Source organism: Tachysurus fulvidraco, chromosome 10 (genome assembly GCF_022655615.1).
Source record: "Tachysurus fulvidraco isolate hzauxx_2018 chromosome 10, HZAU_PFXX_2.0, whole genome shotgun sequence".
In the NCBI taxonomy this organism is placed as follows: Eukaryota; Metazoa; Chordata; class Actinopteri; order Siluriformes; family Bagridae; genus Tachysurus; species Tachysurus fulvidraco.
Genome location: NC_062527.1, coordinates 5021261 through 5045970, shown reverse-complemented (window position 1 = coordinate 5045970; position 24710 = coordinate 5021261). Strand labels below are relative to the sequence as shown.

Sequence of the window (24710 nt, the reverse complement as noted above, 5' to 3'; positions counted from 1 at the left end):
TTCGTCCCGACAAGTGAGAGCTTTTTCGAAATACAAGACAATGTGCAGATTAAAATCTCTTTCGGTACACAGTCACAAAAAATAAAAGAGAAAAACAAGAAATAACCAGACTGCATTAAGAGAAAGAGGAGCGCAGTCTGGATTCGTGCACATCCTAACATCAGAGTTAATTTCATAATGTAAACCAAAATGTTCCACAAACAAGACCAGTTTTTCTCTAGTTTTAATCCGGAAAGGAAAAAATTGGTGTAGATGTCTGTATGGCTTACATGTTTGTTTGTTTTTTCCTTTTCGACTGAGGAGAAAAAGAGTGAGAAGCGTGTCAGGGCCGCTTCCTTCTAGAGCTATATAAACAGGGACCTTTTCAGGGTTCGACAGGTCATGACTTTGCAACACTTGTGTACAGAAAATGTGTCAGAAACAAGGAAAAAAACTTCAGTAGTTTATTGAAAGAAATCCACCCTGGTTGTGTCGAAGTTTGTTAAGAGTATAAAAGAACACAGAATCTTTCATATCCCTGAAAGCTTGGCACTAGAGAGGCATATTAACATTCAGGAGCAGGGAAGATTCATAGACAAAACACACATTTCCAATTTAACCAAAAGACATCTCTAAGTACGTTTTTTTTAATGTTCGTGTAAATACATCATCCAGTTGATCGGGTGAGTATGAGGTTTAGCAGCGTGGTTCGAGTTAAAGATGTTCGGAAATTTCAGCCACCAATATTTAACATTGAAAATGTCATTAAAATGTCAGAAATTGTTGACTAAAAGAATTTTTAAGTTTCATCCATTTCTAAGCCTCAGTTAAAACACAGACTCTGATCCTTCTGTTCTGTTGAGTCAGTGATCCCCAACACAGAGGCTTTGGTTAGACAGGATTTCTAATGACCTTCAACTAAATATTAAACATGGCCCTGGGCTTGTAGGTGGAATTGTTTACCAGTGAATTGAGGTCAAATTTTAACCCACTGTCTGGATGAGAAACTTGGAGGTAAATCATTACCTCTGATTTGCCCCATTTTCTCACACAGTCACTCGGACACGTCTCGGGTTACAACTGCAGCCAAACATCACAGAGTTAACTGCTTTACTCTCACAAAAAAGGAGCAAAAGCAGTTAACAACACTGTATACATTAGTCCAAATACAAATAAGGAAAAAAACAGTAAAGTAAATGCATTACATTGTAGAGTCTGAGGTTCTAAATTTAGGGTTCATGATCCAGTCATTTATTTTGTGGAATCAGTCACCAACACAGACCGACCAACACACACACCTCTCCCTCACACAGATCAGTCTGCCTTTCTCTTTCTTCCTCTAACACACTCGTCTTGCTTTCTCTCGCTCACACACACACACCGGGTTCTCTCTCTGTTTATCTCTCTCTGTCTGTCTCTTGGTCTCTCACACACACACACACACACATCTCTCCCTCACACAAATCAGTCTGTCTTTCTCGTTCTTCCTCTAACACACACGTCTCGCTTTCTCTTGCTCACACACACACTGGGCTCTCTCTCTGTTTATCTCTCTCTGTCTGTCTGCCTGTCTGTCTCTCTCTCTCTCTCTGTTTATCTCTCTCTGTCTGTCTCTCTCTGTCTGTCAGCCTGTCTGTCTCTCTCTCTCTGTCTGTCTCTCACACACATCTTTGTCTGTATTTCTCTCTCTCTCTCTCTCTCTCTCTCATAGACAGATGTTTCTCTCCCATTCACACACACACACCTCTGAGTTGCTCTTTCTCTTTGACACACATAGCGATCTCGCTCACACACCTCTTAGTCAGTCTCACACACACACACACACACACACACACACACACACACACACACACACACACACACACACACACACCTCACTCTTAGATGTCACCACTTCAGGGTCTGAGAGGTTGAGTGGAGAGCAGCTTTTGTTCTGGTATTTAAATTAAATTCAGGTCTACTGTTAAGAGTTGTGTTTTTAATCCTGGTCATAATCATAAAAACAAAACAAAGGTAAAAAAAGATTTCAGCATAATTGTTAATACATCTGTTTCCACTTAAAAACCTTGACAATAAATGTTCAGTTCCTCAGAATATTTACAAAAACACTGGTCTGATGTTTATATACGAAATTGTAGAACTTCTATTCACATGCAGTAGCTTTAAATAGAATTCAATCAGATTATTTTGTTACTCTGGTGGATTTTTAGCATCTCACAAACTGGTGGTCATAAAAAGCTGCCGTTACCGGTCAGCCTCATAGTGCTAGTGCAAATCTAATAGAGCTTAATGCCTGCTCCGGACTAGCATTAAAGGGACGCTGATTAAAGGGATGTCTTGAGGAGGTTTCTGTAGCAATACAAGACTAATCAACAGATTTAAAACCGAGAGTAAACAAAAACGTACTCAATATGACCCTTTTCCACTTGACTCCCATTTAAAGGTGCAGCGTGTAAAGTTTAGAAGTGTTTCTAAAACTCTAATACTCAAAGTAGCAAAGATACATTAGAAAAACTGCGAGTCACTACATTGCACCGTAACAGAGGCTAGACCTTCATTTCAGGCTCCCATTTTTGTTTTTCTGGCCCAGAACTGCATGACTCGCAGCCAAACCTTAACATTTGTCCATTTTTCTTGGAAGAGGAAAGGTTAAGAAATATTTTTGTTTACATCTTTCATAACAGACAGCATGGGGCATTTAAAAAAAGAAAAAAGGGGGCTCCTTTAAAACAGCAGGCACCAGTTCCAAAGAACAGTTTCATTATCCCCAGTATATGCAGGGGGCATCTGGGTAGTTGAGGTAATTCAGTCTGCAAAGCTGACAGATGCAGAGCACGAGTCGTAGCCGTGGCAATAAGAATAATTAAAGCAGGTGAGAGAAAAATCCTAAAGGAAACGACATAACAAACCGCATGTAAAAAAAAAAAAAAAAAGTCCTTTTTAAGGCATTTGTAACAAAGTCCTTGCACCAAAAGCAGTTTTTAAAAATCAGCTGATCCAGGGATCCAGGGAGATTACAGCCTGGAGGGAATGCATGTGTGGGGGGAAGAAAAAAAAAAAAAAAAAAAGAAGAGTGAGTGAGTGGGCAGTCCTATCTGCATGCAGCAGCGCGGGTTGTGTTGTCGTTGGGAGGTGGAGGAGGCAGGTGTATGTTGCCATTGTTGGTGGTGGAGCAGCTGAGCTGAAGGTGCCTCAGATATTCTGCATGAACAGGTTTGTGGTTCTGCAGGATCTTTATCGCCTCCTCCACCGGGAACCACTCTCGCTTTCGACCTGCAGAGGGAGACACGGCACAATTAAACGCAAATCTCCAGTTGTATCTCCAAACTGAAGAAAAGAGAAAAGACACCTCCTGAGCTCTTGAGCTCTCTTCTCTTTGGGCTACATAACAAACTCCTTCACAAACTTCAATTAGTCCAGAATTCAGCTGCCTGTATAATTACTAGAACCACCTCCATTGAGCATATCACTCCAATTCTCTACCAGCTTCACTGGCTTCCAGTTAAATATCGAGTAGACTATAAGCTTTTACTTCTCACTTTTAAAGCTCTGCATAATTGTGCACCACAATATCTCTCAGACTTGCTTCATATTTACATCCTGAAGCATAATCTCAGTTCTTCTTCATCAGGTTCCTTTGTTGTACCTTCTGTTCGTTTAGCCACTGTGGGGTCTAGGGCATTTACTTGTGCTGCTCCTAATCTCTGGAATTCCCTTCCACAATCTATACGAGAAAGTGACTGTCTGACTACTTTTATATCATGTCTTAATACTCACTTGTTTAAATTAGCTTTCTCTGATCAATTTTAAACTATTTAATGTCAATAATTGTTGTTTGTTGTATTGATTTTATCACCACCACTCAACTGTACGGTGTCCTTGAGTGCCCTGAAAAGCGACTTTAAATAAAACGTATTATTATTATTATTATTATTATTACAATATTAGCATTAGATCCTTCAGCATACTAGCTGCGTCCCAAATGATTTGTTACACAAGTTTTTGTTTTTTTCCCCTAACTGGAAGTACAAGCTATTTCCCAGTCGACAAAAAAGGCGAATTCCGAAATAAAGCATCAGAAATCTGATACATCAGAAGCCGTTCCCAAATGATACGATGTCGTTTTATGCCAAATCGTATTAGTGTCTGCGCTCAGGTATGGAAATTCACTGGAGCAAACAATTATTTTAAAATCGAGTGGTGTTCGAATCGATTATAAAATAAGGACTGTTTGTGGTATTGTTTTTTTTTGTGATTGTTGCAGCCAAACACAACTTTAGATAGATTTTTTTCTTCTTTAAGTCTAATTCAGAAGAAGACACATGTAAAAGACTTTCTCTGAGAATTAGCATGAGAATTAGCATCTCTGAGGACAACATGCAAACTCCACACACACAAGGCGGAGGCGGGAATCGAACCCTAACCCTGGAGGTGTGAGGCAAACGTGCTAACCACTAAGCCACCGTGCCCCCCGCGCAGAATTCACTCGATTTAATTTTTTTTTACATTCCTGAAATCTTTAAGGCACGCCAACTACAAGTCTGTTGTGTAAACATACCGATATTGACCGAGTCTTCCCATGCTTCCAGAGTCTCAGTCACGGTCAGGACATACACGTAGGTGCGATGCTTCCTGTCCTGATTATGCTGCAAAAAACCATGACATCGTTTCAGAAATCCAGAACTACTCCTTCTCGTTAACTAAATCCTGATCACGTACAGTATATTAACCAAACCTCATTTGTTCTAATATGGGAAAAGAAAGAAATAAAAAGTCAGAATTTTTAGCGTAAACTTCACACAGCACCAGCAGAGTACAGACTCACCTCAAACACACCTAGTAGTCGACCCAGTTTCCCCTTCACTCCAGCCTAGAACGACAACATGTATTCAGTTCAGAGCTTTAGGAAAACACCACCACCCTACGGCTAAATCTGAGACACAGCACTAAAATGTCACAATCACTTTAAACATAAAATTCTAATTTATTTGGTCACATATGGTCATAAGATAAAATAAGACAGAACTTTATTAATACCGAGATTACAAGACAAAAATAATCCCGAGATTACAAGACAAAAATATAAACAAAATATTATATATATGTATTATAACACAAAGGTGCAAAAAGTATATTTATTTTAATATATAAAAGTACAAAAAGGTGCTAAGACATTTAGAACATACCGCACATGAGATATTACACATTGTATTATATTAATGTACATATTGCAATGATTGTGATTGTAATTTTTTTATTTGTATATATTGTAATTACATGTAGTGAAATGCTTTTTACGACTGTCTACAATATATAGATAACGAGAGAATATAAATAAATTAAGGAATAAAAATAAGGCACAATTTAAGAACAAATTAAGAAGACGTTAATATCAAAAACAGAGGTAGTAACTGAATACGGTAGTATATTGACATATTAGGACTCTGTGTGACTTATTTGTACAATTCCACCTGAATTCCTTACTAGCTCTAATCCTCATGCCAGGCTGTGAAAGGCAAGGAAAAAAATAAATATTAACTTTACATCCATTGACAGACTTTTTTTTTTTTTTTTAATAACAGATTGTAAATTATTATTGTTTTCTGGATATTTTATTAAACAATTTAACTATTAATATTTTATATGTTTTTTGAATTTTTAGTTAGCTATTTTTTTTTATATACATCAAGTCTTTAAACATATCTCTAGAACATCTACAGAATTTCAAGTCACCTTGCCTCAATATTATTTTTTTCTTTAGCTGCATTCCCTTTGCTGATGTAACTTGTATGAATAAAGGAAGATCTCATCTCATCTGTTCACTTGTTAAATCCATAACACTGACTCACAGCTTTTAAGGAGAAAAATATCACCAAAGGGGAAAAAAAAAAGGTTGAGGCAGTAAGGAAGTCGAGGTCGGTAATGAGAATGGAATGCATCACTGTGTAGTTTACTTTTGTTTAGCAGACTTTAACAAGCTACAAATCCAGAACGCTTTTAGTACTTTCGTAGCTGATTACTGAATCGATATCGACCCACCCACCTCTTCATAAACCTCCCTCACTGCTGCGCCGCACGGCTCTTCCTCCGGCTCCATTCCTCCCCCCGGGACGATCCACTGATCCGGATGACGACTGCTGCTCACCAGCAACACCTGTTATTAAAGAAAGCTTAACTTCAAGTCACATGCAGATGCGAAAGGACAAGATTCTGTGAATTAGAATTTTGATTATGTACAGTATTTCTAAATTTGTCGAAGGTTAAGTGGGGATTTCCTGTGCCTGGGTCTTCATCCTACTATTACTCCGATCATCATTTCTATTAAGGCACCGTATTAAATATCAGTCACATCACAAGTCATTCATTCACAGCGTGTGCTTTTAAACCCATTCTTTCCCTCCCTCTGGCTAGTCTGTTAGCTATTACAACAATTTGAATTTCCACTTATCCGAAGCCAGCATACCCAGAATTTTCCCACTTTTCACGGCATGCTGCACAGCTATTATTCAAAACACAACATTTGTCATTTTCCTTGAAGCACCCCAGAGCTCGCAGTAGTGCTGTTTACTGTATACAAGCATGTTCCACCCTCTTTTAAAGAGAAATCATGTTGTCTGCACAGAACTGAACAGAAACAAGACAAATCACTGTGTGATGTTAAGACGTGTGTACCTGAAACAAACAAACAAAAAACCGTATGCATGCATACAGGTGCAGAAGGTGCACTTGGATCTCCACTCACGCGCTTCCCTGATTGGCTTATCCACAGGTTGCTCAGAAGGCATCAGATGATGTTCACTGTAATGGGATTGTGTGATTGATGATTTAGCCACACAAACCCTTAGACACGCTTATGCATATGTGCTGCTTGCAAGGTCAGGTCACAAGCTGCCACCTAGCTTATTTTCCAGTCTGTTCCACCCAGGCGTAGGGCCATGTTTACGGTTCAGCTAATAGCTAGCAGAGTGCAGCAGAAGACTGTTCCCAGTTCTCGGATTTTAATGATAAATAAAATTTAAATACGCTTAAAACTCAATACCATTCAATACATTTTTAGGAGAAACCTGGGTAGTGAAAACAGGCATATTTCTGATCTGTGTTGGCTAAACTAGCCTCGTTCACGTTTTGCTGCTAGCTATTGGGGTGAAAGTATGGTGCGCAGCACTGCGTAGCTTGTACCCGTTTCTGAAGCCTGCTTTGCCCGCTTTCTAAACAGACACACTGTATTGGTTTGCCTCACACCATTAGGTTCTGGGGTTTGATTCCCATTTCTGCTGTGTGTGTGTATTGAGGAGGAAACCAGAGAACCGAGAGGAAACCCCTGAAACACAGGAAGACCGTGCAAAAGCCATACAAATACATGCGTTGTAGTCTGACTGACGTCTATAAACCGTACGTATATACATATATTCTGCCGCCATGGCATTTAGAGATAAACTAACATCTCAGAAACAGAGGTGAATTGCCACAGCACCAGATATGATTTAATTTGTCTCTATGACATTTCTGCGCTGTCAGAGATACATTACAGATGTTAGCGCATCTCTAATATGATTAGGTCACAAACGTAAACCCTACACGATATAGTCTCAAATATCTATACAGAGACAAAGTGAAGGCTTAACATAGACCATATTTTTTAAAAATATACATAAAAATAAGCTCTATTTATTTATTTGTTTGTTTTTCATTGGACAAACATTGTTTAAAATGGGACATACCTAGTAACAGGTTTAGCCCCAACTCCTCTACTGAATAGAAATATATAATCTGCATCTTATTTCAATTTATTTATTTCATTTCTTTCTTTGCCACAAACGACTCATTTGAATATTAATCCTAATTCACCGGTCTACAGGAATATTTCGAATAAACCTTATTAATGGTAGATTGTGATTTCTACCACAGGTGCAAAAGATAAATAAATAAAAATCACAAAAAAAGAAAAAACATTTTAGCAGTCAGATAACTGCTAAATATTGTGACTTATTTTAGATTAAACGGAAACTTTCATTTGTATTTGTATGGTTTGTAGGTGAAGTTTTAGCCAGCCCAGAAGTGTTAAGTGAACTGTTGTTTATCACCACACGCTTATTTTACACTCATCGGCCACTTTATTAGGAACATACCCATACCGTATTCTTTGCAGCCGTATCTCAAAAACCTCAGTTGATGTTCACATTAAACATCAGAATTTAGAAAAGCTTTAATCTCTGGCATGCTTGATGGTGCCAGATGAACTGGTTTGAGTATTTCTATTTCGGAAACTGCTGATCTCCTGAAATTTTTCACACAGACAACAGGTTCTAGAGTTTATACAGAATGGCACAAAAACAAACATTGCGTGAGTGAAAGCTCTGTAGGAGAAATCAGAGGAGTTCCATGTTCATGCAGCTTCAGATTCATCTTCTTAGCTGACAGTTGAGTGGAACCTGATGTAATCTGCTGCTGTTGTAGTTCATCCACCTCGAGGTTCATGGTGTTGTGTAGGTCTGAGATGCTTTTCTGTCACTCAATGTTTTTTGTCTTTCACACCAGTCTGTGTACCAACTCTAGTGTGTTATGAGTGAAAATTCCAGGAAATCAGCAGTTTCTGAAACCAACATCCATGTGATATTCAACGTCATAGAGATTAGACTTTTTCCTTCTGATGTTTGATATGAAAATTAACTGAAGCTCTTAACCTCCATCCATGAGATTTTATGAACTACAATACTGCGACATGATTGGCTTCCTAGACAGCTCCAGAAGTGTTCCTAATAAAATGAACATATGAATATTTGTTTGAAATCCCACTTCATCCTATAATTTGTTTTCAGAATACAGAGTAAGCCTGTATCTAACCTGATTTACTTTATCTTTTAGTCAAATCGTTCGACATTTATTTTGTTCTCTAACCAAACTGCTGACGCTAATGTCAACATACTTTGTTTTTTTTAACCCAGATTTTCTCAGATTATTCATGTCACTGTCAATCACTTATATGTAAAAGTACTCTGATATACAGGGAGAATATGAACCACCTGTTAGTAGTGAAATAAATCATTAAAAAAAAAAAAATCACACCATCTGTGGCAGATCTGCAATAAGCATTACAATGTAGAACTGTACCAGTGTGTAGAAGGCTTGGAGCGCGCTGTAAGGGTTAAGCGATCTGTAATCGTTCGGATATTTACCTCCTTTGTGCGCTCGTCAGGTTTTAGCTGCTGTCAGTGCTGTCACCAAACCCTCACCCCCTGTGCTTTCTCCTTTCACTCAAACAAAGCGCAGCTCGTGTTGGCCTTCTCTGGTTATACGCTACAGCTCAGCTCACTACACAATCTCTCACACACAGATTCCGGGTCAGGGTTGAAATTAAGCTCAGAACAATCGAGAGAGAAAAAGAGTTGGCTTCAGGTCTGTTTCCAACAGAGACAGTAACCTGAGAATTCATGAGTAATTAGAAGCCCTTGCTCCTATGTTAGTGCTTAGCAGAGTGATTCAGCAACAAGCACAACCCAGATCTGAGCTGATACACACACCGACACACACACACCAGCCCTGATGAGTCACTGCTGATCCCACTGCACTTCATGCATGGGGATTCTTCCGATCAATAGTATCAGAAGAAACATTGCTCAAGCTCAGACAGCAAAGCTCACTTAGGATAATGACAAACCATCACGAGGCATCGTTTAAATTCATTGGCAATGATTAAAAAAATGGACCCTTTGCCTTTTGGACCCGAATCAGGCAAAACAGCTCTGTTCATACATTTTCTGTAGCGTTCATCCTATAAAGGTTCACATGGAGCCTGGAGTTTATCCCTGGGGACTCTGGGCACAAGCTGGGGGACACCCTAGATGGGGTGCCAACACATTACAGAGCCACACACACTTTTACATTATAGATTATTTAGAAGTGCCAATCAGCTTATAAGGCATACCGCTGAACTGAGGGAAGAAACTGATGGAAAGCCATAAAGCATGGGGAGAAGCCTGCAAAAACAGAGGTGGGAACTGAACCTGAGGCAAAGGTTCTAGCCACCAAGCCACAGTGCCTCAGTCCCTGAACGGTTAGATTCATAAGGTCCTAAATATATCTTATGATCAGAAACTGGTTAAGGCAGCGGACTACTGATTTTGATGAACCACCGAGAAAAGGCTTTAAAAGAGGAATGAAATCTTACAGCAGAATTTAACTGAGATGTGTACGTGTTAAGAGCAAACCTGATCTGGCTCAAAGGGCCAAGCTAAACAAACAAGTTCCAATTAAAACACCTGTTACACTTCGGCCTGGACTGCATTTGAGTTTCAATATGGTAGCATTTTATCAGGGGAAAAAACCTTATTGACTGTGGTCCTCCTGACCAGACTGAACTGGAACATCTGCACACCAACCAGAGTGTGAACAAATCCAAACACACAGAATGCTCTGATAAGGCAAGGGCAAATCTATACAGCTGGATTATTTACAGTTGAGATGATCTGATCTGTCATTCCTATGAAATGACATCTGATGTGCTGTGTCGGCTTTTATTGGTCATGATTTTGGTGTAAAGAAAATGTCGGGCCGGTGTGAATTCAGTGATTAAAAGTTACGTAGTCAGTCGTACCTCGTCCTCTCGCTCGTTCCTGAAACACAGACACGCCGCTCGCTGCTTGAAGCCTTCACCGTCGTACGTTCTCGTCTGGTTTGGTTTGAACTTCATGACGCCGCGCGCGTGCGTGAGGGTATGCGTGTGCGTGAGGGTGTGCGTAAATGTATGCGTGTGCGTGAGTGTATGCGTGTGCGTCGCGTTAGAGTTCTCCAAATATCCCAAAAGTAGATAAAGGCACAATGAACACAATCGAGTCCGCTGGATCAGCAAGTGTTAAAGCTGGACATACAGAAGCACCGGCATCGGTGTGCCAAAAGAAACCGCAAAATGTCCTCAAACACACCTCCTTAGAGGATATATCAAAAAACACAACAACGGCGTCTCTCGATTGACAAATCACCCATTTATCCTTCTGGAGTCCAAAATGTCCATTCTTTTGTTGTTGTTGTTGTTGGAAGATTTCATTTGCGAGTCTCTGGTTTATATACCGTGTGTGTGTGTGTGTGTGTGTGTGTGTGTGTGTGTGTGTGGGCTACCGCTGTACACTCCCCCTCTCACCCCAGCTCTGCGCATGCGCACACGCGTCCCAAACCGCAAACTATTGCCCTACACAGTGCACCAAAACGCAGTGCCACACGAGTAGACAGAGCGCTGTACTGGTGTAGTATATAGTGCGGGACCATGCGGTTTGGAACACAGCCTGATGGGGAACGAAAATGGTGTAAGTCCTGGTGCTATTGGTTACAGGAGATTAGAAAGTGTCTTCAAATGTAAAAGCATAAAAGAAATAGTATAAAAGTTTGGTTCTCTTTACAAGAAAACATGCAAAACATTAGATAATAAAGGAAAAACAGCCATTCTTTCTTTCTTTCTTTCTTTCTTTCTTTCTTTCTTTCTTTCTTTCTTTCTTTCTTTCTTTCTTTCTTTCTTTCTTTCTTTCTTTCTTTCTTTCTTTCTTTCTTTCTTTCTGTAAAATCTTTTAATATCCCAATATCCCATATGTCTCAGGCTCTTCATTGGTTGGTAACCATTTAAATCATGATTTAGTTAAAATCACAAACCATTATTATTCACTAAAAGGTCGCGATATTTAGGGGCGACCACAGGCACTGAAGGTGTGCAGACATTCATTGAAACCTGATGGATTTTCATCAAACGTTGGAGATGAGTAAATGACCTTGTCCTAAGGGCCTCCAATATGGTTTGTCTAAATTACCTTAAGGGGCTCTATAACTGCAAAATAAGTAAAACTGCAGCTAATTTTTGCTCAACCTGCAATCACGGCTCTTATTTTTTTTTCTTATTGTTACAGATTTGTGATTTGCCTCCGACTTTAGACTGCAACTTCTAAGGACCAAATGCACTCAAGTCTCCATCATTGAACAGTTAATAACTTCAGTTTAATACAATAGACGTGAACTATAATGAGTACCCAGATGAGGATGGTTAACCTTTTGAGTTCCTGAAATTGTATTAAAAAAGATTTGTTGCTTCTTCTCCTACACAGTTTGTCTGATCATTACAAAATGTGGATTAGACTGAAAACCAAACCAAACCAAACCTTGGATTTTTAATGTGTGATGTTTCATCCATAAGCTGCAGATGAATTTGACAGCTAAGACACCAAACATGATATGAGGTTGTATCTCAGAGATGCTTTCACATATTAACATCAGACTTCACATATGAATTTAGCAACAATACCTTAAATTAAGTGACGAGATTTTACTTTATTTTAGGTGACACAATATCTCAAGAAGTGACATTGCGCCCTGAAATTTAGGAGGATTTCTCACTGGGAGGAAGCACCAGTGATCCTCTTCTGGTCTTCAGGTGTCTCTAAGGGTGTGGACAGAAAGTGCTTGGCCCCCTTAATCGTCTGTTTGATTGGACACATGAATTAAGTGGTGGTTTTACACAAACCTCAATAACTCAACACATATCGACATATACATTAAACTTACATCTTGTTGAAACTAATAAAATAGACAAAATATTGTACATTTGTAAATAATGTGTCTGAAATTTGAATAGTCTGGCAAACGAGTGATACCCCTGGAATAGATTATACCCCGAACAAATACTGTGTAAAGACAGGGACATGTTTTGTGTCTTGTATCTGAAATTTCACACACACATAGATCTATAGATAGATGCATCAGTAACAATGTCACTAACTTACCTGTTACTTAAGTTTCATTATTTCCTCAACATCACATTCTGCCATGAAGCAATTGTGGTTTTAAAATAGAATATTTATTTTAAAGTTTTATTATAGGAAACACACTCACACACTATACTGGTTAATAAGGTCAGCACTATTATTATTGTGATGACCTTATTAACAAAAAAAACAAACAAACAAACAAAGAAGGATAAATAAAAACGTTTTACTGGAGATGTATAAAAAATATTTAGCTCATCGAAGTCTGTTTGTTTTCTTAAGGTTATAAGTCTTACATTCACTTAATGGGTCTTTAACATCAGTGTATTGTATGTCTAAACAGTTTTTTTCTGTGTGTCATCTGCTTAAGTAAAACTTTGGACTTTCTATGTGTATGGGCCTTTTAACGGTAGCTATTGATCTGGGCACATAAGGATGATAATGATCTAACATGTAAGTACTTACGAAACATCTCCTTATCTCTCAGTATACTGGAACTGGCTCACATCGTAGCTTTATTGAAGATTTTCCACCAGGTAACACCTTTCCATGTATGTATACACATGTCATCGTCTAATCGTGAAGAGGTTACTAGAAGATTATAACGTTACTAAGATTACACACATGCAGTCTTTGATCATTACCTCATCCACGCTGACTGAGAAACACTCGAGCTATAACCTTAAAATAGATTACGGAGACATTCGATCTACACTCATTCCAGAATTCTGGATTATCTACTCACATACGTAGCTGGATAGTTGCATAAAATTGCAGCTCTACAGAATCAAAGAAGAATCTGTATTACGACATCCAGATTTCACAGTCAAATGTGTGTAGCCTGAGCAAAGGAAGAGCAGATTTCAAGCTTTGAAATTGTGATTGAGCTTTTTGATTGTGATAAGTAACTGATCAAAGATAATGAAGGACTCCATGACAGGATTAAGAAAATTTTATAGATTATCAAAGGTTCATAAAGGCTGACGAAAGTGATTATGAAACCCTGAGACTAATTAGGCAAAAAATCCTTAACCATTTTTATCAAACAACATTTGACTTGTTAGACATTTTCAATCAGTATAAACAAATGACTGATTTTTTGGCTGTGAGTCTGATATAAAATGAGTCAGAGAGCACTTGGGGCATCTCAGAGAGCAGAAATGGGTTTGATATCACCATTTACGTGAAGATAGAAACTTTTATATAGAAAAAAGTTACAGTTTTGCCCCAGTAGGCTTGTTAAAACCTACAGAGAAATTTAAAGAAATTTATAAAAACTACAAATTCTTATACTGAAATTACACATATACACATCCTGGAGAACTTTAGAAAGATTCTCACTTCAAAAGAGATATATGATGTTTGCATTGGCTTCTGACTTATTCACATTGTACATTATCTTGTTTTTTCCCCATTTTTTTGGATAGGTTAACTGTGTTGAGTGTGTTAGATCATGAATAAGAAAAAACATTAAAAACTTAATGCTTATGGATTTTTTACATTTATTCATTTAAAAGACATTTTTTCTAAAGTAATTAGAATACAGGGGGGCACAGTGGCTTAGTGGCACGTTTGCCTCACACCTCCAGGGTTGGGGGTTCGATTCCCGCCTCCACCTTGTGTGTGTGGAGTTTGCATGTTCTCCGCGTGCCCCGGGGGTTTCCTCCGGGTACTCCGGTTTCCTCCCCCGGTCCAAAGACATGCATGGTAGGTCGATTGGCATCTCTGGAAAATTGTCTATAGCGTGCGATTGTGTGAGTGAATGAGAGAGTGTGTGTGTGTGTGCCCTGCGATGGGTTGGCACTCCGTCCAGGGTGTATCCTGCCTTGATGCCCGATGACGCCTGAGATAGACACAGGCTCCCTGTGACCAGAGGTAGTTCAGATAAGCGGTAGAAAATGAGTGAGTGAGTAAGAATAGAATCCAAGCAGTTAAAAAATGTTCCCTTCCCTGGTCTCTTGTTTTCATAGAAACCCTTACTATTCAAATTGGACTCAGATTAAAATAAGTTCTGCTTCTACTTGTATAAACATGCATCTATATACATGATATAGATATAGGATGCAAAACTTTCCATGACATGATTTCAAATTGTTTTGATGTTCAGGTTCTGAGAAAACTAAACAGGCTGCCGTTTGTGTTTGAATGAGATTGTGAGTTTCCACTGAACTGTCATATAACCCGCCAACATCATGTGAGGTACTGGACAGATACCTGAGTTTTTGTGAGTTGTTCTTTGTTTACACAATTGAGCAGTTTGACCACTGTGCTTTCTGACGGTGGTGTAAGACGCTAAACAATCAGTGGTAGCCTAAATCTTCAATCAGTATTTACTAAACAGTACATGCTGCTGGTAGGGCACTTCATCGCAAACCACATGACATGATCCTCATCCTTATAAGGTGGTGAAATTTAATGAATTAAAAAAAACATCAAGAACAAAACTTTCATGTTTTGGTTAAAGTATTAAAGGAATAAGAGAAAGGATCATTGTGTTGTGTCGTAACACATACCTCAGATATATGGGAATGAGCTGCTTCCTGACTTGTTAAATACATGTCACATGTCAAAAATAACTGAAAATAAGTAAATAAGATATATTCTACATTCGGCTACATCAACGTGTAGAATGGCGAAATCTATTTACAAAGAAAAGATTTGATCACTAATCAGGAAACACAGAAGAATGCAGAACAATCAGTTAGTTCAATGAATCTGCCTACTAAGAACTTTGTATCCTTCACTAACCTTAGCATATGTGATCTTCATTAGCATTAATGAGATTATCAGGATTGATGCTGAAAATTTCCAGGACTTTGCCTGACCTCACCTCACCTACTCAGACTGTCACTCTGAACCTCATACATTCATTATCACACTGCTGACGATGTCATTTTGTTTACCTGCTAATGAATTCATCCCACCGCTCTAAGAGGAATATACATATGCTCCCTCTGCACAGTCGTAATATGCTTTACTCATTCACATCAAGCGCAACTCAGTCTTGGCTTACAGTATAATTGTGTCAGCTTACGACTTCACATGTAGATAACAAATGATTTGATTAAAGGCACTGCTGAAGCGTTAAATAACATAATGAATGCTACTTGGGGAAAAAAGCCTTAACCTCTTGAGACCCGAATGTTCTCATATGAGGACATAACATTTTCTCACAACTTCGTTGTCTATATATATTTATTGTACCAACCTTATATGAGGACTGTTAGGTATAATACTTTTGCGAAGCTGCTTCCTTGAAAACACTGATTAAATTTATAGATATCAGCTATGAATTAAGAGAAACAGTCAGTAGAAATTGTAATGTACACAACAGTAGCGTACGGGTCTCAGGAGGTTACTATAACTTTGCATCTGTTTGTTTTTGTTTTTTTTACACAAAGTGGACTACACAGGCTTAAGTGGCACACTTGGAAACAATGCCAATCGTTAACCAGAGATGTGGATTGGAGTCAGAGCCTTGAATCATACTGTACTTGATTCGCACAGCAAATGAGTCATGACTTCATTCTGCCTCTAGACTAAAAGCTTTATAAATAAATAAATAAATAAATAATTTCGAGTGGTCTTGCCTTCTAAAAAAAAAAAAATCTACTTTTCATAATAGAAATTTGGACAATTTGTGAATATCAGAAATGCCAATTTCAGGGCAGCACAAGTAGTCAAACTTGTAATAGAACTTCAAATAGTACTCTTTGTCTTTCACAGAAGCTACGTATATTTAAATTCATGGAGTTTGGCAGAAGTTTTTATCGACTTACAGAAGAGATTTTGAAGTGTCTTTCGATGAATACATCAATGATGGTTCACTAAGCCATAGATTAGGAATCATCGGGCTAAAATGCTTTTAGAAGGAATTTACAGTAGTCCAGTCGCAATAGGATGAATCACCTGGGATGATTATCAGTTTAGTTTTGCATGAGCTGCTATCCATGAAGAGCTGTCTGCCAGAAATGCTGAGATCTGAGCAGAAACAATAGTGTATAGAGGAAGGCATGGAGAGAATGAGTTGAGTGTTATCCGCATAGCAGTGGCATGAAAACTCAGGTGAGGATATGACTTTACCAAAAGAATGAGCTACACATGGGGAAAGCATAATGGTGGAGCAGACACACTGCCCAGGCAGCATACTGTATACACTTAAAATGGATGATGTCTCAGATGTTGAAAAAGTTTGGCACAGGTAGACCTCCAGGCAACTTGGTCAAGACACACTGGCCCAGAAACTACCTAGTTCTCAAGCCACAGAATCCAGTTTGTGACTCATAGTGACCCTTGCAGGTCCTGGTTTGCACTTGCTAATCTGATTAGTGGCAACTTGCCTCTTAGTCAGATCTGTTGTCACAGTCAAATGGGGACACACATACTTAAGAGTGTGACTCAGGAGTTCAAGAATTCAAGAGGTCCTTGTACATGGGCTTAATGTTGTGCACCCAGTGTAACACCTGGGGCTGTACATGACTTCTAAACAACAGACAATCTACAGCTATATAGAAAGTATATGTACTCTTTTCTGTTCTGGCACCAAGGTGGTGGAATGAACTTCCCCTAGGGGTCCGGACAGCTGAGTCACTGGCTATTTTAAAACGACAATTGAAGACCTACTTATTCATGAAACACTTACACTAGCTCTTCCTCCCCTGTTTGTTTTATGTATATTTAAAAAAAAAAAAAATTTGAACAGTGTTTTAGACTCATGGTGTCTTAGGTATGTAACCTAATGAACCAGAGTTAATGTATCCAATGATAGTGACTTAAGCAATTTTGTAAATGTAAATGAAAATATGTTGCAGTCATTACAGCATGCTGTCTTTCTGTAAGGTACTTATTCATCTGTTACGAGGGGAAAAAATATGATCAACCCTGTCTTAACAGCCTGGTTGGTGGATGTCATAATCCCAGACTACAAGGAACCTGTACACCCAGTAAATGCAGTGACTTGCCACTCCAACAGAGCTCCCTGGGTGTCACTATGCACTTCTTCAAGGCTATGGTGTGAGTATGGTGATCATATCCGAACACCCATATAGGATATTTAGATTTTAAACAGCTCCCCCTCCTGGTATGAGGAGTAAAATAGAAGGCTATCTACCTATCTAGTTGTGGTTCTATGACTAGAAAATAACTGACAGGATTTCCTGTCACTTGGAACCAGATCCACCAACCTAGTGGAAACTTTCAGGAACAAATGATGATGGTATTATTTATGGATTTGAATTGAATTGAATTGAATTGAATTGAATTGAATTGAATATTATTTATGGCCAAATCTTCCACTCATCTCTTCTGAGAAGCTTTTCCACTAGATGTTGGAAAATGGCTGTGTGGATTTGTGATCATTCAGCTACAAGAGCTCATCTTAAAGGTGTTTAACGGGGTTGAGTCAGAGCCAGGGCTCTGTGCAGGATATTCAAGTTCTCCTACTCCAAACTTAACCTTCACGCCACGTCTTCATGGAGCTCTGTGCTTTGTGCACAAGGGCATTGTCATGGTGGAGCAGTGTTTGAGCGTCTTAGCTCCCGTAAAGGGAAATTGTAATGTTACAGACAAAGAGAGACATTCTGTACAACTGTACAATTCTAACTTTTTGTCATCAGTTTGGGGAAGAAATGCATATTTGAAGACTTTGGAGGAAGGAATTAGTGTTAAGTCTGTTTTGAGCTCAGAAATGACGCTGACCTCCTAGTTCCTCAGGAGATGTTGGTTGCAATTCCACTTGACTACAAACTGTTGTAGAAAGGACATTGTTTATTTACATTTACATTATTTACTGTCCAGTGTCACACAAAAGAAGACGAGGTTCCCTTCCGAGTCTGGTTCCTCTAAAGGTTTCCTCTCTTATCATCTCAGGGAGTTTATTATTGCCACCCTCACTACAGGCTTGCTCATTAGAGAGAGAGATGTTAGGGATGAATAGTTATTTAATTTTAAACTTTACGATTTTTATTCTGTTTCTATGCTTCTGCTTTGAGACAATGTCAGTTGTTAAAAGCGTTTTTACAAATACACTAAATTAAAAAAAAAAAGTGTAATATGGGTGTGATGGTCAGGTATCTACAAACATTTGGATATATAGTGTATCATCACAACACAGAACTGACAAGAAATTAAAATTTAAATGATTTTTATGATATATCCTCCAATGGACATACCACAGTGTATACATTTTTGTGCAGTTCTAAGATGAGTGAGTTGTCAGTTCAGACACCACAGGCATCATTGCATGTTCAAGCCTGTGACAGAACATACCTGCCTCAAATTAAGCTCCCTGATGTTCATCTTGGAAGTCAACCCTGGTAATCTTGTGTGGTATTCTGTTGCTCGAAATTTTCCCACTATCTGTTGTCATGTCTGTGGATCTCAAGTTTGTCATGACATTTAATAGGGGGTTCCGAACATTGTTGGTTGTGAAGTTATTGTAATTTAGCATCTAATCTGTTTACCATAAAAACATTACAGCAGCGAATGTAAACGGTAATCTGTACTGTCGAAAAGCGCTGTGTAGACTCTGTTTTCAGGAAGCCTTCATTAAAGCTGTTTTTCAACAACCATGTTTACGTAGTTGTAGCTTGTAGGATTATAACATGATGAATAATCCTCACCCACTAATAATAATTGTGTTCGATGTTCAGATGATGATCAACCTAAAGGCTGGTAAGATTTTCAACAGATCTTAAAATAAATTAGATATGACTGGGGTCTGAAATAGGCAATGCTATTGAATGGTTTTCTATACCTATACAAATACAAGGCAAATCCTTTTCTTATGAGAAATTTTGCTTGCCATCAGCCTTGCCTGTGAAAAGTTAAGACATTAAGCACTGTTTATCAGTCCTGGATGAGTTCTACATCCGTCAAAAGAGAATTTATGGTCTAGCCGAATGTCAAATCATTCTTAATAATAGACTCTGAGTGAGAGCTCCTGCTTTAGCTGTTCTCTAATCACTGACAGGTCGAGAGTAAAGCCGGAGAAGCCGTGTATAATCATGTGATGCTTTTAGGTAGAGACACAAACACTGGAATGGGGAGTGTGTCATTTTGATTGTGGGAAAGGATGACAGAACAAGAGATATCGGTATAATAAGCATCAATGAGCATCACAATCTTGTGAGAATTTTCCATTTTGAATTATAATATAGTATTAAAATGTCTTGTTTAATACAGCAGTCATTATTATTACTCATGATTTTTTTTTGTAACCGATAGGAAGCTATTTTTATCTATGCAATATCATTCATTTATGACTGCTGATACTAATCTCGACGTGCAATTGGGCTAAATCTAGAGCGGGTGTCATCGCTCTGAAGCACAGATGGCTGAGGCCAGTTTATGATTTCCTAAAAAGCTCTGAAGTATTATTACATGAATTACATGAGTATCTATTCATAAAGCAGTAGTGCAAAGGCAGAGAGAGAGAGAGAGAGAGAGAGAGAGAGAGAGAGAGAGAGAGAGAGAGAGAGAGAGAGAGAGAGAGAGAGATTGATTTAGATTTAGAAGAACTATTATCTTCACACAAGTTCATTGCATTAATTTCACATCTTTAGACAAAAATATCTGCAAAGATTATTTATTCATTAGTTAATAAGGCCCCATATAGTCCCATATATTTGTGACTGTTTCCACATCCTTCATTTTAACATAGTATTTATGTTCCAAGATTACCCTTGCTTTTACCAAACACTTGAAAATTGACAAACGGTCACAGCTTGGAATTTTTCAAGCTTTTTCTTCCTGCTGAAATAAATAGCCAGCTTTGCCTGTCCAAAAAGAAAATTAATTAACTGGCATATGAATTAATTAACTTCCCATATAAAAAAAACAAAAATAAAACTATACATAAAAGTATACAGCAGAGGTGGGAGGAAGTCACACATGTGCAAGTCACAAGTAAGTCTCAAGTCATGAATGTCAAGTCAAAGTCAAGTCGAGCCTTTTTTAATATTTGTCAAGCAAGTCTCAAATATGCGACTTAAGTCTGACTCGAGTCAAGTCATATGACTCGAGTCCTTCATCTCTGGTATACAGCATATCAAAGAAAACAATGAAATAAAGTTTCTCTCAGTGAACAGAAAGGGCATTTATCTGAGACCGTGGTTTGTGATTAACACAAAAGCATTCACTGCAAGAATACAGTGCAGAACTCTCCGATGTAAATAACCAGCATTCTTTGTTAATGGTTGTTTATAGAGCAGTCCCCACACTGGTCTTAATGTTGTGTCTATCTTAAAATAATCTCTCCAAACTGTTTTTAAATTTGGTTTACCTGCCAAAGAAATGTATATTGTTACTGTGGTCTTCTCCTCAGGTACCATCTTTTAAAATGTGGTTGTCTCAAATGTCTATATTACCTCCACTTGAGAAACTGACTTTTGGCAGATATGGACACCTCTCTGGTGCCACATTAACAACCTCTTTTGATCCTCTGTGTTACAGTGTACATTTTGTTATTTGCCTGGATGTGCTGTCTTTTCTACCCGATCGTCCTCTTTTAATTGTTCTTTATTGTATACTAGAGACTGTATCGGTATGTTTATGTACATCAGAATAACCGACCAATCAAATAAGTAAGTAAGTAAGTAAGTAAGTAAGTAAGTAAATAAATAATAATAATAATAAAAAAAAATCTCTCCAAGGTGTGTCTGGTCTATTTTTTTCTTTTCATGGTTTATCACTTGGACACATGTAAAGATTTTTCCTTGGGCAGATTCCAATTCTGTCCAATCTCTGCTATTTCCCAAACCCAATGATGTGATGGACCCTTCATTATCTGTTAGCCTAACTTTGATATACAGTTTGGGAAAATATCAGACTCATCAGGTGTTACCTGTCCATTGGGCCACTTCTTTAGGGTTTCTATTTCTGTTAGTGCCCCCAGAATGAATAGAATAGAATAGAATAAATTCCACTATACGAATAGATCGAATTTGCAACACTCTTGCACTGCCAAAGAATTGATCAAGTTGCTCCCCACCAGTTCTACTAGGTTTTGTACCTTGATCACTTTCTTAACAAGTAAGACATTTAATGGTAAAGAGAACTCTTTCATGCACTCTTTAGAATTGGTTCCTTCAAAAGAGGGTACACAGATGTACACAGGTCTGGTCTTCTTTTTTCCATTGTGGCTCATACATTTAGTACACTTTTGTAAAAAGATGGTATACGGTTTATTTTAAAAGCTGATACATCAACATAAAAAATTTCCCTTCCAAAATTCATGTTCCCCACCTGCAACCTGTTTCCAAGTTTCGACTGATGAACCATACAGCAAATCTTGTAAAAACTGTAATATGAAAGCAGCTTTTCTGCTGAATAAATGAGTTACCCCTTGCACGTATTCTTCTTTTGGTAGAAACAGAACACAGTTAACCGTTTTTCTTTGAGAACATAATTGCTACTCCTGCACTGAGTCAGTTTTTATGAAAATTATGTTTCCTTGCCATTGCCTTTGCGGTTCCACTATGTCTTTGGTCGAATACGTTTCCTGCACAAAAGCAATGTCAATACCATTTGTTTCTATGGTTTCATAAAAAAAACTAATCTTTTTTTAAATATCCCTTGCACGCTTAAGATTTAAAGATGCAATCCTAAAGCTACTCGTGAAAAAAATGTATATAAATAAGGTATAGAAGGAATATAACCATCAGTATATCACACTTTAGGTGCTTATTCATTTTCCATGTCGTTGTCATCTTCAATCTTTACACAATTTGGAAAGTAATCGTCTACTATTATGTCTAATATCTAGTCTATAGCCGGAACGAATCAGAGGATTCAAATTTCCTTTCCAACCAAGTTAGCAGACAATTTTTTTGCTTTTCCTGATTTTGAGCCTCGTTTTTTTCTTTTGGTCTGTGGCATTTTAAACAAAGCGCCATCTTTCTGCACCCTACTACTGTCATCACATTGTTGATGAATTTGTTTTCAATTTGTTGCACGCATGTCTATACTGGACTAACTCTATTATTTATTATAACTGGTGGCTGTGATCCCTTAACATTAACTCTCAATAGCTCTGCTATATAAAATGAGATTAAAGTCACATTGTATAAGGGTGTCTGCCAAATGCCATAAATGTCTGCTGTCTTTAAAGTGCATGAGGTCTGTCCCAGTCTTTTTAGACGGATGTTACAGAGTGAATTGGATCTGGATGTGTGTGGAAGCTATGTGCTGTTCAGACATTTCTCTGCCAGTCTGATGTAATACTAAGTACAATCTGTTCTCAGTATGTTCTGAGTTACATACCTTGTTCATGACAACTTCTAATTATCACCATCAACAATGTCATGAACCACCACCCCATCTAGGGAGTCCCCTAGGTAGACTCCAGGATCTCTGCCACCCTGTTTAGGACAAAGGCTAGAAAATATTTAGATGGAAGGAAAATTTGGACTATGGTAAGGAAAAAACATTCAGTCAGGTGTAATAGCACCCCTCATCCCTTATGTTATCCATCACAGGGGTGCCTGATCTTATCCTTACAGCTGATTCCACCTTTTAATCAGTAATCTTTGCTTTCAGTAGATTCAGGTGTGGTTTCTGCTTGATTGGAATGAAAAGCTACACTCAAGCCAGATTATTCCGGATAAGACTAGACACCCCTTGTCTATCGTGTTAGCATGATTAACAACTTCAGTGCTCGGAGCAAAGTGCAAACCAGTGACAGTGACGTATTGTGAAGTCAAACCCCATAAAAGCCACGTCTAAAGACTGACAGGTCTGACACAGGCATTTAGCTTGGAGATGTTAGCACATGCAGCTTTCTGAAGGGAAGAAAAGGGCTTTCATGGACCACAGACTTCTCTTTGCTGACAGTGATGAGCGACTCAACAATCGATTTTATCTGTACTTTCAGCTGATCTTTGCCAATGTGTTCACATCAACGCATGGTTTTTAGATAGCAATAACGAGGGATTAAGCCGTCATTGGTCTCCTATTTCTATTTTGCAGAACTGACTGAGCAGACTTGCGCGAAGTGGTACAGACATACAGCTGGTTTATTTCTTATATCTTTATATTTCAGCATGCTCCAAGCAAGCCACTGGCCTTTTGTAATTAGAAGCTGTTTACCATATATAACATACAGTGTTTCTGTATGCACATGAGCATGGGCTCATGCAAATATCAGTTTTTTGAGCAGACTGGCAGTTCTTAAGCACAAATGTAGAACTTACTTTACACACTTTTATAAACTCTGTTGGGGAAACACAGAACTGCCTTTATGATTAAAGCAGCTTTTAGAAATCTATTCGTAGTGCAGCAAAGAAAAGACTTTGACATAAACCGTTCAGACATTTTTATATTCTGTGAAACATTTTCTGTTTAATTATTAAAATGCTTTACAGCACGTTTCAGTGTCAGACTGAAATCATTTACATTTGAATTTATTTCACTTAAAAATAACCAGCATTACGCATTCTTCGTCATTCATCGTTGTCCTTTTTCAACCAGCTTTAGGTTTTGGGGCATGGTTTGTGAAACTTTACCAACGTGTAAAAAAAAGCAAACAAAATACAAGTTTCTCCCCATGCTACATACTTTAACATTCCTGTGTATTGATTAAAAAAAGAAAAAATGAGAGAAATCTACATAATATTAAGTGCATCTTAATTTACAAACAGATTTGTTTTTACTTAATGTTCGAATAGGCTGAAGTTCGGAATGTTTCTTAAACCCACTGCTCAAACAAAAGTACAGGAGCTGCTTGACACATTCACGTATTCAGTGCTAAACATAATAAATAACACACTAATATAACATTATTGACTATAGGGAAGTGTTGAACTAAAATAATGAGATTGAAAAGTTCTCAGTGCTCAACAACTTTTCAGCGTCTGGCGTAAAGCTTTGTGTTGTTAAACTGCTTCTGTATGTGAAAGCTAACACTAGGGTGTGTTTGGAACATGAAATGAACTTAGAGGCATTATGTCATGTCTAAATCTGACGTCTGTATGAGGTTAGAGACACTAAAAA

At 38.2% G+C, this 24710-nt stretch overlaps 1 protein-coding gene across 1 annotated transcript; it reads right to left on the bottom strand.

The window, feature by feature from the left end:
• Nucleotides 1–429: 429 nt before the first annotated feature.
• On the bottom strand, nucleotides 430–11068 carry nudt4b (nudix (nucleoside diphosphate linked moiety X)-type motif 4b). The gene is made up of 5 exons (XM_027163751.2): nucleotides 10574–11068; nucleotides 6023–6133; nucleotides 4805–4849; nucleotides 4538–4625; nucleotides 430–3252 (listed from the first exon to the last, which is right to left on the bottom strand). Exons 1-5 carry the CDS (start codon nucleotides 10667–10669, stop codon nucleotides 3071–3073), a joined length of 522 nt encoding a protein of 173 aa, XP_027019552.1. The 5' UTR covers nucleotides 10670–11068; the 3' UTR covers nucleotides 430–3070.
• Between the last annotated feature and the right edge of the window lie 13642 nt (nucleotides 11069–24710).

Bases quoted from the DNA above. Each gene is read 5' to 3' on its own strand.
- nudt4b (XM_027163751.2), bottom strand. From the start codon at position 10,669: ATGAAGTTCAAACCAAACCAGACGAGAACGTACGACGGTGAAGGCTTC. The intron at 4,850-6,022 runs GTGGGTGGGTCG...TTGTCGTTCTAG, and splicing joins TGAGGGAGGTTTATGAAGAG to GCTGGAGTGAAGGGGAAACT. The intron at 3,253-4,537 runs GTATGTTTACAC...CTCCCTCTGCAG, and splicing joins GGAAGACTCGGTCAATATCG to GTCGAAAGCGAGAGTGGTTC.